This window comes from Salmo trutta, chromosome 33, assembly GCF_901001165.1.
Source record: "Salmo trutta chromosome 33, fSalTru1.1, whole genome shotgun sequence".
Lineage (NCBI taxonomy): Eukaryota > Metazoa > Chordata > Actinopteri > Salmoniformes > Salmonidae > Salmo > Salmo trutta.
In genome coordinates, this window is record NC_042989.1 from 27697823 (window position 1) to 27715560 (window position 17738).

Sequence of the window (17738 nt, forward strand, 5' to 3'; positions counted from 1 at the left end):
TTGATAAGATTCTGTCGGTTATTCATAGCCCCTGTCTAGCTAACACGTTTTAGATATGTGTTTAGAAGTGGTAATGTTTCAGAATTATCCAATGGTTTAATTTCTTTGATGGACAAGAGGAATTGTAAATGTCACATATTTAAGAGAGAGGGATAGCTCTCATTTTGCAATGCATTATGAAAACTAACCAAAAAACTGTTATACATAAATAATACTAACTGTCTGACTAACTATTGTATCACCAACAGGAAGCAAGCTGCCCTGCCCTTTGCAAACAAACCTGCCCCAACAGGCCTCCAATAAGAGCACTCCCCGTGATGACGGGGACACACCCACCCCTCCCTCACTGTTACCAACCAAGCCAGAGAAACCCACCTCCCTTGGACTTAAGAAGAAGAGTAACATCACATCACACACCACGGACATGACTGCTGATGATTCTAGGAAGGCTTCACCACTGAGTTTGAAAAGTCCAGTGAAAGATCCAAGTGATTCTGTGACTGTGGCTAGCAAGCGTGCAATGTTCCGTCAGATAACCCCCCCTAAAGGCAAGCCCAGCAAGCCCCTCAAGAAATCCGAGCAAACTATGAACTCTGAAACACAATCTAAATCCATACAAGATCATGTGTCACTGGTCACAGATAACTCTCAAATAGATGATCAACAAACCACACCAGCAACACACCAGCAACTGTTTGTAAATTATCAAATAGATGAACCAGCAGTCACTGGAACAAAGAAATCACTAGAGGACAGGAGCAGTAGTAGTACACCTGAAACAAAACTGCATACAAAATCTGAAAATGCACCAAAAAAATCTACATCAGTCAAAACGACCTGTATTACAAAGGAACAACAAACCAAACCATACCCAGATCTCTCATCCGAGACAGAGAGTGACCACAACTATGTAGAAGCCTTAACCAATACACCACTGCAGCAGATGGGTCCTGTAATCCCAAGTGTAGTCCTGGAGAAACGCCCAACTGAACCAAGCCTCATTGTGTCTGCCTCAAGCACACCTACCCATGAGGAAGTAATATATACATCCACCAAGCCTGAATTGACTGACCACATTCATACTGACACTGAGACCCAAGCTAATCAGAAAAGTGATGAGTATAATGAAAATGCTTCTACAGCTTCAGAGAAGCTCATACTTAGTGCTGGGGAAGGGATATCCAATACGAATCAGCCTGTGGAACATGGCCTGGATGGAGCAAAGGATAGCTCACCCAAAAACGCATCCACTGTGGTTGAAAGAAGAGAGAGTCAAGATACAGCAACACAGTCAACTCTCTTTGGCTCAGAGGAAAAATCTAAGAAACTAGCTAATGCTCAAACCCCTGATATAGTACCTATTCGTAATGGCATAGTTTCTGATATATCCATAAAGTCTGGGAAAGAGACTGAAGTACAGAAGGGGGGAGAGCCAGTGAAGGTCTCCGACATTATAACAGAGGCTGCGATTGTTCTGAAACCAATTAAAAATGGTGAAGTCCAACTGAACAAAGAGCTTCCTTCACTGACACAGAATTTGGCAGATGCACATAGCGGGCCACACAAAGAAAACAAAGAGGACAAACGGGGTGAGGCGGCAACTAAGAGCACAGTTACTAAGATGGATGCAAAACAGGAATCAAAGATTATAACTACAAAAGATCAGAAGGAGAAAGTGACAAAACAAGAAGAAAGACCCAGCGAAGGAGCGACTAAGATATTAGACACAAAACAGGACTCAAAATCCATAAGAACAAAAGCTCAGGAGAAGAAGGTCTTGGTCCTCAAAGAACCCCCTAAAACGACAAAAGCAAACCCCAAGGCTGAGCTGCCTCTTCAGCTGCCAACTTCTCTGAAGCTCCCCTCTCCCCCTAAACCTCTCCCTCTGAAACAGGAATCTCCGTCCAGCTGGCTGAACGTGGAGCGCGGCTCCAAACAGGAGCAGAAGAGGGAGACCAAGAGAAGGCTGGACTGTTCAGCCAGCGAGGATGAGAGTCTGGCTGAGACTGACAACGTGGATGACTTCATCAGGAGCATTAAGGAACTGGGCACCCCCTTTCCCCTGCCCCCCAAGAGGCACCACGACCATGCCAAGACCTCCTCGCCCCCCTTTGCCCTGCCCGCCATCAAGGAGGACCGCTTCGAGAACCCTTTTGACACTGATGGCTTCCAGTTTGGCCTGAAAAAGAGGACAAAGGATAAAGAAACCCCGGCCATGTTGATAAAGAAACAGGCCAGGGAGGAGAAGACACAGACAAGAAGGGCTAATGCAGAGGACAGTCTTCTCTTCAAAGCCCTCCAGTCTCCATCTAGAGCCCGGAGAAAACCAGGGTGTCAAACAGATGGGAAAGATGGAGAGGTGGAAATTAAGGTAGAGGTGAAGAGGGAAGTAGAGAAGAAAGAGGAGCAAGGGGAAGAAACCGGTCAGCTCACGTCACGGCTAGGAAGGACGTCCCTACTCTCCAACCTATTGAGCTCCCCCAGGACTTCCAGAAGGAACAAAGGGGATCCTTCCTCCTCAGTCTCTAAGGGTGCTCCTCCCTCTCCTACCACCCAGGGCACAGTGCCAGAAAGGGCGGGTTGGAGAGGTATGAATCCGGGCCTGAGTATGGGTGTGGTTGCAACTGGTGAGTCAATAATCAGTCCCTCCTCACCTCCTCCTCTCCCCTTGTTCACTGAGCTAAAGCTGCCAGATCCCCTGGAGCAGTATCTCAGGACAGACAAAGGATCTTCACAGAGTAGTGCTACACAGAGTACAATGACTAGCCCTGTAATGGGCTTAGGTCACGGTACTGGACTAAAGGGACTTACCTTAGGACTTCATCCAGCCACCAACCACATCCCACAGGCCCCTCTGAATGGTGTTCCTGCTGCCAACCCTAAGGTAAGAGTCTCAGACAAGACTGCATGAAGCCAACTGACAGTTTGGGCTTTTCCATCATTACTGTACTGTATGTATCTATGTTATTTTATTTATCCATCTAAAATCTCTATACACAGGTACTTTGTACTAGATTGAGAAATATGTTTTCTTTTCCATAGAGATTAAAATTGCATGATTGAGACATAACTATGGTTGTCTCTACCTGCCCGAGTCTCTCATATTCTCTCAGTACTGCTTTACTCCTGGAAACAGAGGATTCAGTTTTACAACTGAATGAGTTCTGACCTGCAGGGCATTGTTTAATGGGCTGAGCAGATACTTCAGAACCTGTTCACTTTATACAGGCATCTAAAGTATCTCCATGGCAACACGCCACTAAATCAAATCAGGTCCAGCTTTGTCTTTTGGAATGTCGAAGTTCAATAACAAGTTCTAGACGTTTACAAGTTATGGCTCTTAGAAACAAGTCATGAATTGTTTGCAAGTAAAGACAAGAAGAGGCATTCTTCAATAAACGTTTATATACACCTTCGCCAGAACCACTCCATTTGTGCATACATTTTAATGCTCAGACCAGACACATAAACCTGCAAATAAGCCTACTTCTCTCATGTTGTTTTGTTTACATGACTGCTATCTTACTTTCTGCCCAGCAAGCAGTGCGTGTGTAGACCAATGTTGGTTTGCTCTTACACACTAATGTACAGTACATGGCGTGTAGGCTGCTAACTATTGATGTTCTTAAGCTGGCAAATGTATAACTGGTAGTCTTTTGTTGAGTTATTTCTATCTGGAGGCAGTCCAGTGTTCTGCCGGGAGTACAGAAAATACACAGGATACTTGTGCTTTTCCACCCCCCAGTCCCTCAGAGGAAAATGAAAGTCAGCATGCTTTCTTTTCCTTTTCAGATTCCAGAAGTGAGAGGGTTCCACAAACGGCCTGGGAAGGTATGATTGACTTTACATTCAAAACAAAATACTGTATCCACCGTTCAGTGTTTTATAGTAACACGATACGATGCAAGGTCTACAACTAGTTGTGTGTTGGGGAGTTCTACATTATTTATTCTCATATACTTTTGATATTTTATGGTGATTATCTGGAAAGATATTTCATAAAACAACATCTGCAGTATTCAACTCAGTCTGTTGTATCAGAAATTGCAATTGACAATGATACAATCACCAAGTGTCACATGTTGTAATGACCATGAGCTGTACTTACTGTAAATCTCTACATCCTGTTGTAGATAGTGCTCCATGAGCAGGCTCAGTTTGGAGGAGAGGCCTACGAGGTGTTTGGGGACGTGGAGGATGCCTCCGTGATGAAGCTGTCTCCTGTCATCTCAGTCAGGGTCATCAGGGGATGGTAAGACTATTTGTTGTGATTGTCACTGGTTACCACAGCCACAAAGTAAGAATTGTCTATATCGTACGTTTTTGGTTGTTGCTTTTTGGTCTTAATTTAAGGTTACGCATAAGGTTAGTAGTGTGGTTAAGGTTAGGTTTAAAATCACATTTTAAGAAGATATATTGTAGAAATAAGCTATGACTTTGTGGCTGTGGGACAAACTTCATTCCTCATTCCCTCACTCTGTATTTCATAAATTAATGCTTTATTTCATACAAATCTTACATTTTTAACTTGTCACAATCCTGTATTACATTATTAATTGATTCATGTCTCATGTTAAAGACGCATGACAGCAACTCAATATTTTGTGACATGTTAGGAACATGCCTCTCAGTGTGTCATCACATCCTGTCCCTGTAGCTGGCTGCTGTATGAGAAGCCAGGGTTCCAGGGGCGGACCATCGCCCTGGAGGAGGGGCCCATGGAGCTGGTCAATGTGTGGGCAGAGGAGGTGACGCCAGGGGCACTGGATCACATGGGTCTGCCTGTGCCAACCTCACCCATGGTCATCGGATCTATCCGCCTGGCAGTGAGGGACTACAGTCTACCTCGGATTGACCTGTTCACTGAAGTGAATGGTCTGGGGAGAATGACATCCTTCTGCGATGACACTATTGAGATCTGCTCTTACGGGAACATACAGAATACCGGCTCCATCAAGGTCCACTCTGGAGTGTAAGTTCTACCTTCATTCTAACAAGGTTGTAGGTTCAAATCTTAGTAAAGAATTTGCTTCATTATTAAATTAAATTCAATATACTATACTTTCCCCAGCAGGCTTGCTATTGTTCAAAAGCATGTTGAAATGGATGATACAGTGTGCAAAATATCATTTTGCATTTTCACTCACTATAGTGTGTATGCGTTATTTTTAGCAACTCTTGTCATGGAGGCTGATCTTTCTTCACTTTTCTCATTGGAATTCAGGCTGGCCTGCATGTGTTTGTTGGTATGACATAATTTGCTGTTAGGAAATGTTATCTCAGTCACAAACATGTTGTTTTTTGTAGACAGTACATTGGTGCTGCTACACTCTTAGAAAAAAAAGGGTTCCAAAAAAAGGGTTCCAAAAGGGTCTTCGACTGTCCCTATAGGAGAACCCTTTTTGGTTCCTGGTAGAACATTTTTGAGTTCCATGTAGAACCCTCTGTGGAAGGGTTCTAAATGGAACCCAAAGGGTTTCTACCTGGAACCGAAAAGGGTTCCTCAAAGGTTTATCAAATGGGAACAGCCGAATAACTCTTTTAGGCTCTAGATAGAAAGAAAGGTGCTAACAGTGTATGTTGATTATTTTGAACATAGTTTAGTGAATCTGCTCATGTCTGTCTGTCTTAGGTATGTTGTCAAATCATAGTGCTAATGCCCTGAAATCGTATTTGGATGTGTTTTAAAGTTAATATTTACATGACAGCTGAAGAACAAGGGTGGGATTTTAGTGTCTTGTACAAGTGTCTAATCTTTGTTTGTGTGTGTGTGGCCCTTGTCGCTATCCCATAGCTGGCTGGTGTATGGTGACCCAGGGTTTGGGGGTCTCTTATCGGTGTTGGAGGCGGGCGAGTACCCCTGTCCAGAGGCCTGGGCATTCCCTCAGCCCTTCATCGGATCGCTGAAAACACTCAAAATGGTACTGGATCATTATGTCATTCTTAATTATCTTTTTAAAAACACTGTCCCCTTACTGTATATTCTACTGTTTTATCTCCATGATGCTAAAGGCCTGTGTGGTTTTCCATCTCTTACAGGGTGGGATAAAGGTGGAGCATCCTAATGAAGTAAAGGTATGCTTCCCCTCTTTGAATTATTCTGTTTTTATAGCTATTCCCATGACCATTCATATTTACATCAACGTTTAAGGATTAAACAAAATTAAAAACAGTCTGTGAATGACAGTGGGAACTTTTAACAACTGCAGAAGCCTCTTACAACAAAACCTCATAATATCCAAATGCCTGCCTTTTTTCTGGTGACATGGCTGAAGACTAGCTGTGATATGATGGGACGACATATTATTATAGCACAGCTGTCATCCTAAGTCCTCTGCCTTATAAAATCTGTTAATTGTGAAACAGACCAACAGGCCTGTTGTTTCAGGTGGATTGACTAGTGACTAGTGAGAGAACTATGTGTGCCCTGGCAGATCTATGGGCGCATAGCACAAAAGTGTGTTGTCTCTGCATGCTGGGTTGTGGTTGCCAGTAGCTGTTTGTTTAGGACATTCTGGCAGACCAGATGAGGTCTAAAATGTAGAAATATGCAAGCGCATTTCATAGGTTTCAAGGGGCTAATAATGTAGCAGTTTGGCTCAATATCTGCTGAACATTTGTTTAACCATTAAAATAAACAATTGATTGATGGTTTAGGAAAAGTACCACCTAGCCCTCTGGGCTCAATATTGCACTGTCAGACAGGCAGTTGAGAAATGTTCTGTCCAGAGGTACAGGGCGGTAGGGGGGTGGAATCTGTGGTATGAGGAGCATGCTTCCCTGGGATGTGGACAGGTATGGACAAGAGCACTTTGCCCACCTCAGCACATCAGCCTCAACTTTAACCCTTCTCTCTCCTTCAGGCTCTGGTGTACGAGAGGCCGTGCTTCGAGGGCGAGTGTGTGGAGATTGACGATGATGTGTACGACTTCAGAGAGGGAGGAGAGGAGGAAGAGGGGGGGGCGGAGGAGGTGGTGGAGGAGGAGGCAGAAGGTAATCCAGTCAGAAGGAAGACGTTGTGTTCTGTGGGATCCATCAAGATCCTTCGTGGACTGTAAGTACTTGTGGTTGATCTCAGCTGACATACAGTAGGGAATAGTATTGTAATGGAATGACCCCTCCTCTGCCCATATTGACCTGCCATAAAACAGATTAACGGTCTATTCATTTTATACTGTATTGGGTCAGATCCGTTCTAACATCACCCTCTGGGCTTTATTTTAACAAACTTAAAGCAATGGTAAATCTAAGCGCAGGAGGTAGAGCTATATGGTTCAGGTGTGTGTCAGAAATATTTTTGCTATTTTCACTTTCACACTTATCGGTAAGTGAGCGAAAGGCCTGGGTTTTGATGAATGAACTAGTTGTGGGTATGTCAAGGCTTGGCCCCTCACTGGCCAATCAGAACGTGCCCCAATGACAAAATATGTGGTTGCGCCAAGTTGTGTATTTACGGTCTTTTATGTACTGCCTTGGAATCAATTCCAATGTTAGTCTGTTATAGTTTGTTAAATGGCTTACAGAAACAAAATAACAAAATGTAAACCTATCTTTGCTAAATACGTTAACTTGAACCCATTTGCAGTTCACATTGTTCTAAGTAATTGCATGGCATCAATAGCCTTCACACTGATATAGGGGCTAGGTCTACTGTAAATTGCATTATGGCTGAGCCATGGACATGCTAAACATTGTCAATAAACAAGATTAAATAAATGATTGATAAAGCCTAAAAAGAGAATGAATAATTTGAATCAAATTCTAAACGAAACAACTTGTTTTAAATAGGCTATGTCACACTTACAGGCACCATACTTTCTCCCCGTGGGCCTATAAAACAATGGAGGGTTTTATGGCTCATCCAAACTTTTCACAGTAGCTGGACAAAGATCCTAAATAAATAGAAATGGAGAACGTCCAGTCACCGTTATAGTGCCCCCAAATGTTTTCTGAATATATTCAGAACCATTTTACAGATCAGATCGCATTCACACATCTCCAGAAGGTGCGTTCCAAGCGCCCCACGGACGTTGTCACCATGAAACCGTAAAGGTGAATCATTCAAATAAGTTTTGTTGTAATAAATGTAAACGAAAAACAAACAATCCATTTTTGTTAGACAACAACAATAATAAATAAATGGCAAATGTAATGACATCATCCCCAGGATTAAAAAAGACAAATTGCTGTTGTGAAACTGTTAGATATTACTGCACTGTCGGAGCTAGAAACACAAGCATTTCACTACACCTGCAATAACATCTGGTAAATACGTGACCAATAAAATGTGATTTGATTTTGATTGGAAAACCAGCCTTCGATATAGTAGGCTTAAGGGAGGGCTTGGGTTTTGAACATATGAAACGGAAAACAAGCCATTTTCACAGGTTACAGATAACTTGTAAATACGAGATTCACCGGTATTCACCGAAGTTCTCATCTCTAGTTACATGATGGGCATTGACACTTAGCCTACATCATGGAGGGGGTTTTACCGATGTCCAAAATGGGACCTGCATGGCAAAAATGCTTACAATGCATAGACAAAAAGGGAATATTAGCTCACTGTTTTACTCCTCTCAAACTTGATATTTGCAGTTGCATTGGGCAGACAAATAAAGCCTTCATTGAGAGGAGGGGAGGCTATGCTTGGTTTTTAATCAAATAAAACAAAATGGGAAAAAACATGAGTTTTTAATGTTAGGCTACTCTTGTTCCATGCGCACCTGGGCAATGTGCGTCATGTCTGGATAGGCTGCCTTTCCGCTGTCAGAATTCACGCCATAACCAACTGCGTTACCGCTAAAATCAGCTTCTGGCTGGTCTTACATATCCCTATCAGTGCTGCCTGAAATTAGCACTTTGGATTATGTTTTTAATGACACACCTCAAATATTTCCACCCCGCCCATCTGAGCGCAAGCGAGCTGATATAAGACAGGTCAATGGCCGAATCTGGCGTTAGGGCTGGAACATGCCAGTGTGACGCTATTTATATGACAAAATTGCAAACTACCGTGCGTTTGACACTAGCGCAAATAGAGCCATCTGTGTTCCTGATTGTCCCTGTAGCTGGGTTGGCTATGATGAGCCAGAGTTTGAAGGTCACCAGTATCTCCTGGAGGAGGGGGAGTATCCTGACTGGAGGGAGTGGGGAGGCTACGGAGACCAGCTCCTGTCACTACGCCCTGTACGCACTGTAAGTACTGGAACTCTCATCTATTCAGAGCCATGGTTTAAATCTGTTTGCTTCGGCAAAGAATATATAGAATGTTTGTGATGATTGACAGTACCTAGTCAAAATAAAGTCAGTTTGGTCTTTGTAAATAGAGATCATTTGGGTGTTTGTGTTTACATTCTCTGGGTTGTAGGATGTCCTGTCTCCCCATGTGAAGTTGTTCAGTGAGAGGGACTTTGGGGAGAGAGGGGTCAACATGGACCTGCTAGGGCCTGTCATTAACATGGAGGACACCGGCTTTGGCTCGAAGACACAGTCTATCAATGTCCAGGGTGGAGCGTAAGTCAACTTCTCTGACAGTCCTTTGTAGCAGTCTCCTGCATCTATTAAAATAACTCGGTGTGTCACAACTGCACCAGGGCTTTGGCTTGCTGTGCTGGAGAAATATAGGTGGGTCACTCCTATTCTCTTTTCTCTGATTGCAAGCTTTTAATTAACACACACACACATGCGCACACAGGCACAAACGCGAAAGACTGGTGTGAATGTCACGCTTAGTAAAGTGATACTGAAGGTTAGACAATAGGTGGGAAAATGAGATCAATCTCTGGGGCTATATATTCTTAGAGAGGAGAATAGATTGTAAAGGCACAGTCCTGGAGTCACAATTCAAACTGTATAAGCTTTGTACATATTTCAGTAAAGAAAGGGAGTGGCCATGTTCCAGACATACCTGAATTTAATCACTTAGAAGTTCATTGGCTATTAGTTCATTGGCTATCTCTTTTATAGATAAAGTCAGTTGTCTCAGTGGTTCATAAGCTATCACAAAAGTCTCTCTGTTAGAATGAACAGCTTTCATTTTAATATATCTTTCCAAACTGGTTATGTAGAGCATACGCCTAAAGCTTATGTAGTTCAAAATTAACTCCACTGAATAGGGATAGCCTTTACATAATCTCTTTATAACCTTCTACTGTTTCCTGTGTAGTTTACCTGGCTAATTGTTTTATGGCCTTTTAAAATGCCATAGTTCAGTGTTTGGTTAGTGATAAAATGGAGTTAGACCTAGTGATTTCAAGTTATAAACATCTAATATTACAGGATTAGAAACTACAGTAAAATTATAATAATCATATTCAGACCTCCTGTTTAAAGTTAATGATGCTATTTACAACATGTTGTATTGTAAAATGTTATTATGGAGTGTCCTAAGTATAAATGTACCAGTTTACCTGTTGTGTGTTTGTTCTAAACAGGTGGGTTGCCTTTGAGAACCCTGGGTTCTCCGGAGAACTTTACATTCTAGAGAGAGGCCTCTACGGAAGCCCAGAGGACTGGGGAGGACCGAACCTCAAGATATCCTCACTGCAGCCAGTCTTCCAGGTAAACAGAACATATTTAAGCACAGTCAATGGGTGGACTAGGGCAAGACTATGATACAATAATAATCACAGTAGTACCACCTGTGTAGTATCATACTTGATCATACTTAGAGTGTACTTTCATGACTCTGATAAACTATGAGGTTGGTGAGGAAACTTTGAACTGGTTTACCCATAATTCCTTTATTACTTTCAGGATAACCTGGGTGGATCAAGCAAGTTCAGGGTAAGTTCTGATTGTGAAAAACAAATAATATTAACTATCTTAACATAGTCAATAGTCTATGGATGTGATTATACCATCATTTTGCATGAAGTAGCCTACCTGTAATCCACTGTAGTTGTAGGTCATGTTTGTCTCCTGTGTATGCACCTTAGCTCCAGCTGTTCTCAAAGCCTGGGTTCCAGGGCAGAGTGGTGGTACTGGAGGACAGTGTGGTAGCCCTGGAGGAAGACTTCTTCCCTGGCTCCTGTAGAGTACTGGCTGGGAGGTGAGCAGAACATCAACTTTAAACACAGCATGTTCATTCTACTTGTTATAGAGTGACATTTAGTATACAGAAATGTTAGTTGTATATTACACTCAAAGAGGACTTAGTACTGGAGAGAGCTGTAGTTGACTGTGTGCCTCTGTGCTGTGTACCAGCTGGGTGGCGTATAAGGGATCCCAGTTCACAGAGCACATGTATGTCCTGGAGGAGGGAGACTACCCCAACACTGAGTCCATGGGCTGTCTGGGTCCTGACTCTACCATCCGCTCCATACAGACCATCAGCCATGTGAGTACAGAGGAGATCCTGGAGTTATGTGTGTTGACATGCAGGGTTTTTTGTAATCTGTTACATGTAAGAGATTACAAAAAACAGTAACTTTAATCCCTTACATTACCAGCTAAAATATTGTAATCAGATTACAGATACTTTTGAAAAACTAGATGATTACTTCGAGGATTACTTTTAAATTCAGAAAGGATGTTTGCGGAAAATGTATCTTTGACACTTCTCTGTTTTCTCAATGACATTTCAAATCAGCATTGAAAAAAGGCACAAATTTACATTTGTTCCACCTGAGCGAGTCTGACCACAAGTTAGAGACCACTATGATGACACACCAAATGTGTTTCATGAATCACGGTTTAAAAAGTTTAAGCTGCCTATCATTCATTGTTTTTGAAACTAGTGGACAGCCAGTGAAAAATGCGCTCTTGCAACAGCTGCATAGTGCGAATCCAAGCCTATGGAATAAAAGGGGGGCTTTTATTACTCAGTCTACTTCATGCCGATAAAAAAAAAAGTATCCATAGGCCTAATGGACACATGCTCAAACTTGCACACTTTTGATTGGCTTAAAGGGGCAATCTGTAGTTGCTACATCCATTTTTGGACTTATAAATTATATATATATATATATATATATATATATACAGTTGAAGTCAGAAGTTTACATACATCTTAGCCAAATACATTTAAACTCAGTTTTTCACAATTCCTGACATTTAATCCTAGTAAAAATGTCCTGTCTTAGTTAGGATCACCACTATTTTAAGAACTTGAAATGTCAGCATAATAGTAGAGAGGATGATTAATTTCAGCTTTTACTTCATTTATCACATTCCCAGTGGGTCAGAAGAATACATACACTCAATTAATATTTGGTAGCATTGTTTTGAAATTGTTTAACTTGGGTCAAATGTTTCGGGTAGCCTTCCACAAGCTTCCCACAATAAATTGGGTGAATTTTGGCCCATTCCTCCTGACAGAGCTGGTGTAACTGAGTCAGGTTTGTAGGCCTCCTTGATCGCACATGCTTTTTCAGTTCTGCACACACATTTTCTATAGGATTGAGGTCAGGGCTTTGTGATGGCCACTCCAATACCTTGACTTTGTTGTCCTTAAACCATTTTGCCACAACTTTGGAAGTATGCTTGGGGTCATTGTCCATTTGGAAGACCCATTTGCGATCAAACTCCTTGAGATGTTGCTTCAATATATCCACATCATTTTCCTTTCTTATGATGCCATCTATTTTGTGAAGTGCACCAGTCCCTCCTGCAGCAAAGCACACCCACAACATGATGCTGCCACCCCAGTCCTTCACGGTTGGGATGGTGTTCTTCGACTTGCAAGCCTCCCCTTTTTCCTCCAAACATATCGATGGTCATTATGGCCAAACAGTTCTATTTTTGTTTCATCAGACCAGAGGACATTTCTCCAAAAAGTACGATCTTTGTCCCCATGTGCAGTTGCACACCGTAGTCTGTTTTTTTTTATGGCAGTTTTGGATCAGTGGCTTCTTCCTTGCTGAGTAGCCTTTCAGGTTATGTTGATATAGGACTCGTTTTACTGTGGATATAGATACTTTTGTACCTGTTTCCTCCAGCATCTTCACAAGGTCCTTTGCTGTTATTCTGGGATTGATTTGCACTTTTCGCACCAGAACTGAAAAAGCATGTGCGAGCAAGGAGGCCTACAAACCTGACTCAGTTACACCAGCTTTGTCAGGAGGAATGGGCCAAAATTCACCCAACTTATTGTGGGAAGCTTGTGGAAGGCTACCCAAAACGTTTGACCCAAGTTAAACAATTTCAAGGCAATGCTACCAAATATTAATTGAGTGTATGTAAACTTCTGACCCACTGGGAATGAGATGAAAGAAATAAAAGCTGAAATAAATAATTCTCTAAATGTATTTGGCTAAGGTGTATGTAAACTTCCAACTTCAACTCTCTATCTATCTATCTATCTATCTATCTATCTATCTATCTATCTATCTATCTATCTATCTATATATATATATATTTATACCTATAGCAAATGCAGCATATGGCATTCATTTTTCACATGTAAATAGCACTTTTCAGTAGTGCTCAAAGCGCAGCATTTATTTTTCAACTCAAATCAATGAGCCCAGTCAGTCCTCCAACAAAATCATAAACAACAGAGTAGGGCTGGCTAATAAGTCCTTAGTTTTGGGGTCATCCTCAGGTAAAACAATTTGGCTAATCTATACTTTCATACTTCCAAGTCCTATTCTTGAAGATCAAACGGTTTAACATTTATTGGAATGACTAGAATTCTGATAGACTTTGGTTTTTAATGTCAAGAGATAATTTAATCGTATTATTATATGTAGTAGCAATGGAAAAAGCCTACTTAACCAACCCATCAAGTAAAATGTAACATCCATATATGGCCAGCTATGTAAACTTTAACATTGATTTATCCTGCAATAGATGTCATTCAATTGGTAACACACATTTTTGCTTTCTTCTAATGTCACTTAAAGCGAAAGTAATCTAAAAGTAACGGAATGTAATCAGATTACGTTACTGAGTTTGGGTAATCCAAAAGTTGGGACAGGTAACCTACCCAACCCTGTTGGCATGGCATGCATGTGTACCGTATTTGTAAACCTAAGTCATGTCGGTGTGACGTGACTGCATATCTTGGATATGTCCTGTACCTACAATACCATAATGATGTATAATCTCACGCTTCACGCATCCCTTTCACCTTATCTTTCCAGGAGTTCTCCCTCCCGTCCATAACGTTGTTCAGTAAGGTTGGCTGTAGAGGCCGTAGGGTGGTGCTGACGGGAGGGGTGGTGAACCTGCAGCTGGCTGGGGTGGACGGACGCATACGCTCCCTGGTTATTGACGGAGGAATGTAAGTCACACCTGAATAGATTTGACAGTTTTTATTAGGCAATAAAACAAAACAGAACATTGTAAAGCGAGAGTTGCACCTACTATTCAAATTGGTTGATGAAGCACTGTCTAAGCACCTATTAATCCAGCAACTAGATTTGCTAGTTTATTGTAAACAGGAATGCTGTAGGAATGTGGATTGTTTACATTTAAGGTGTGTTTGAGGTTTGTGTAAGTAGAGCAACTGACTGTGTGTGATTTGATAATTCCTGCTCTACAGGTGGGTGCTGTATGAGGGGTGTCATCACCACGGCCGTCAGATCTTGCTACCGCCCAGCAAACTGGGTGATTGGTTCAAGTTCAGCAGCTGGCCGCGAATCGGATCCCTGCGACCACTATTGCAGGTATGGAGGCAGGGCATGCGGGCCAACAGTATATTTCTATATTCTGGTCTAGTCTTTTTAGTTCTATGTTTAGGGTTATTGGTTTGACCTTCAATTGGAGGCAGCTGTTCTTCGTTGCCTCTGATTGAAGGTCCTATATAGAGGGGTGTTTTTGTAATGGGTTTTGTGGGAAGTTGTTTTTGCACTGCTAGGGTTAGACTGCAAAACTGTTTAGCTGTAGTTCGTTTTGTTATTTTTGTTAAGTGTTCAAGTTTATTCAAATAAAACGTGAAAATGAGCACTCAACCCGCTGCGCCTTGGTCTACTTCATACGACGGCCGTTACAGAAACACCCCTCTATATAGGACCTTCAATCAGAGGCAACGAAGAACAGCTGCCTCCAATTGAAGGTCAAACCAATAACCCTAAACATAGAACTAAAAAGACTAGACCAGAACATAGAAATATACTAACAAAGAACATAACCAAAAACCCGGAACACTCTAAACAAACACCCCTCTACATAAACACCTAGCCCAACAAACCCCGAAACACTCTAAACAAATACCCCCTGCTACGTCCTGACCAAACTACAATAACAAATAACCCCTTATACTGGTCAGGACGTGACACTCTCACTAATGATCGACAGCAACAACCACACGGCTGTGACAATGTTTTCAGAGCAAGCAAATGAAGATAATCAAAATAATGTAATTAAATGTATGTATAATGTATACCAACTGAAGGGAACTAATGGTAAATTGGCAGTTGAATCTGTGTGGTTATTAGGCCTACTGACGGGCAATACTGATAGTGGCTAATATTTAACATGATAGAAATAGGAAAGAGAGAAAGTCGACATTAGAGAGTGCTCATCCCTTTAAGTTAAAAGGCCGTACAATTAAAATTCTGCATAATGGCACAGCATTTCATAGGCTTTACTGTGGGAAAGTTGATATGCTTCAGATTGCTGCCATATGACTGGTTTCACATTTGTCTCCAGGGATTATAAGGTAAAATATATCTAAAACAAGTGTAATTTATATTTACAATTCCCTTATCCAAACGGATTAATCATATGCCTAGCTCTTATCAATAGCTCTTATCAAGTGGTAAATTACAGTGCATAGAGAATGGTGTTATTTCTATTGGAAAAAATAAAATGGATGCTTTTTCCACTTGGAACCGGTAAGTTCGCTTGACCTTATTCAAGGTTTCATTCACACATAAAGGTGGTGGATTTGTTGGGGAATTAAGTCAAGGTCAGAATATGCCGTATCTGTGGACACACCTCCGTCACACCTTCATTTATTTGATCTCCACCCTGGACGAAAAGCATGCTATTCTCATGCTTAAATTCAAGGTCAGAATACGCATATAGGGGCCTCCCGAGTGGCGCAGCGGTCTAAGGTACTATATCACAGTGCTAGAGGCATCACTACAGACCGGGGTTCCATACCAGGCTGAGTCGCAGTGGGCCGCGACTGGGAGACCCATGAGGCTACGCTCAATTGACCCAGCATCGTCCGGTTTAGGGGAGGGTTTGGCCGGCCGGGATGTCTTTGTCCCATTGTGCTCTAGCGACTCCTGTGGTGGGCCAGGCGCATGCACGCTGACTTCAGTTGCCAGTTGTACAGTGTTTCCTCTGACATATTGGTGCAACTGGCTTTCAGGTTAAGTGAGCAGTGTGTCTAGAAGCAAGTGCAGAATTGCAGCAGTGGGACAAGACTGTAACTACCAGTTGGATATTACGAAATTGGGGAGAAAAAAAGGTAAAAAGTAAAAAAAATTAAAAAAATATAGAATACGCATATAGTGAAAAGTGCATAAAAAGGGAAATGCGTTCCACTTACGCTCGCTTAACTCGGGTTGGAATCGGCCCATATCGGCCACATACAAAATAGCCTAATCTTCATGACTAATGTTCAAACTTATTGACTACAACTCAACTTCTGCACTGATCTCATTCAGTCATCAATGCAAATGATCACACAATGGAAATTATACAGAGCCACAGCAAGCCCTATAACTCATAATGACCACTTTCAGGGGAGAAGAACTTATCTAGCCTAGTCTAGACATGATCATATTATCTGTGTTGTTGCCCCCTACAGAAGCAGGTGTACTTCCGTCTGCGAAGCAGGGAGACGGGCTACGTGATGTCCCTCTCAGGGCCTCTGGATGACATCAAGCTGCTGCGGGTCCAGGCCCTGGAGGAGACTGGGGGAGTGGACCAGGTCTGGCTCTTCCATGACGGAGTCCTACGCTGCAAGGTACTGCATGGGCTCAAGATTTTGCAATGGATCATCTTTTCCACTCATTAACTCCACAGACATCCTTATTCATTCCATCATCACCACCTTCAAGTGTTACAGAACTGGCTTCCTCATTATTTCAACATAGTTTCATGTCACGTGTTGAGCATATCCCAGTACAATTGTCATTTGTCTCTCATATAACATTGCAAAACTTTATTATCTGTATCATGCTTATAAGTATGTATTCAATACAGAATCCACCCACATCTGAACCCCTATTCCCTGTCTCTACAGCTGGTGGAGGACTGTTGCCTGCAGATCACGGGGAGCGTTGTCATGGCGGGCAGCAGGCTGAGTGTGTCTCCTCCGGAGCCAGGGAAAGACAACCAGCTGTGGAACATTACCCCAGACGGCCTGGTCCGATGCCACCTCAAACCTGATCTGGTGCTTGAGGTTAAAGGTCAGATCCGCTCTCCTGCTCTCGCTCTCTCAGCTACAGTAGCATCTATACTGAACAAAAATATAAACGCAACATGCAACAATTTCAATGATTTTACTGAGTTACAGATCATATAAGGCAATAAGTCAATTGAAATAAATGCATTAGGCCCTAATCTATGGATTTCACATGACTGGGCAGTGGCGCAGCCATGAGGGGGCCTGGGAGGACATAGGCCCACCCACTTGAGAGCCAGGCCCAGCCAATCTGAATGAGCACCTACAAAAGGGCTTTATTACAGACAGAAATACTCCTCACATTCATCAGCTGTCCGTGTGGCTGGTCTTTCACGATCCCACAGGTAAAGAAGCCGTATGTGGAGGTCCTGGGCTGGGGTGTTTACATGCGGTCTGCGGTTGTGAGGCCGGTTGGATGTACTGCCAAATT

General features: G+C 42.3%; 1 protein-coding gene across 2 annotated transcripts in view; it reads left to right on the forward strand.

Annotated features, from left to right (window-relative positions):
* The window catches only part of LOC115172780 (beta/gamma crystallin domain-containing protein 1), a 50629-nt gene that overhangs the window by 30299 nt on the left and 2592 nt on the right, over window positions 1-17738 (forward strand). For both annotated transcript variants that reach the window (XM_029730525.1, XM_029730526.1), the window contains 17 exons: window positions 249-2884; window positions 3793-3831; window positions 4134-4252; window positions 4658-4972; window positions 5795-5921; window positions 6040-6075; window positions 6864-7054; window positions 9072-9198; window positions 9371-9516; window positions 10437-10563; window positions 10759-10788; window positions 10941-11053; window positions 11209-11341; window positions 14088-14227; window positions 14489-14612; window positions 16709-16867; window positions 17147-17312. In XM_029730525.1, coding sequence (XP_029586385.1) covers window positions 249-2884; window positions 3793-3831; window positions 4134-4252; window positions 4658-4972; window positions 5795-5921; window positions 6040-6075; window positions 6864-7054; window positions 9072-9198; window positions 9371-9516; window positions 10437-10563; window positions 10759-10788; window positions 10941-11053; window positions 11209-11341; window positions 14088-14227; window positions 14489-14612; window positions 16709-16867; window positions 17147-17312 — 4728 coding nt within the window. The remainder of the gene's footprint in view (window positions 1-248; window positions 2885-3792; window positions 3832-4133; window positions 4253-4657; window positions 4973-5794; window positions 5922-6039; window positions 6076-6863; window positions 7055-9071; window positions 9199-9370; window positions 9517-10436; window positions 10564-10758; window positions 10789-10940; window positions 11054-11208; window positions 11342-14087; window positions 14228-14488; window positions 14613-16708; window positions 16868-17146; window positions 17313-17738) is intronic.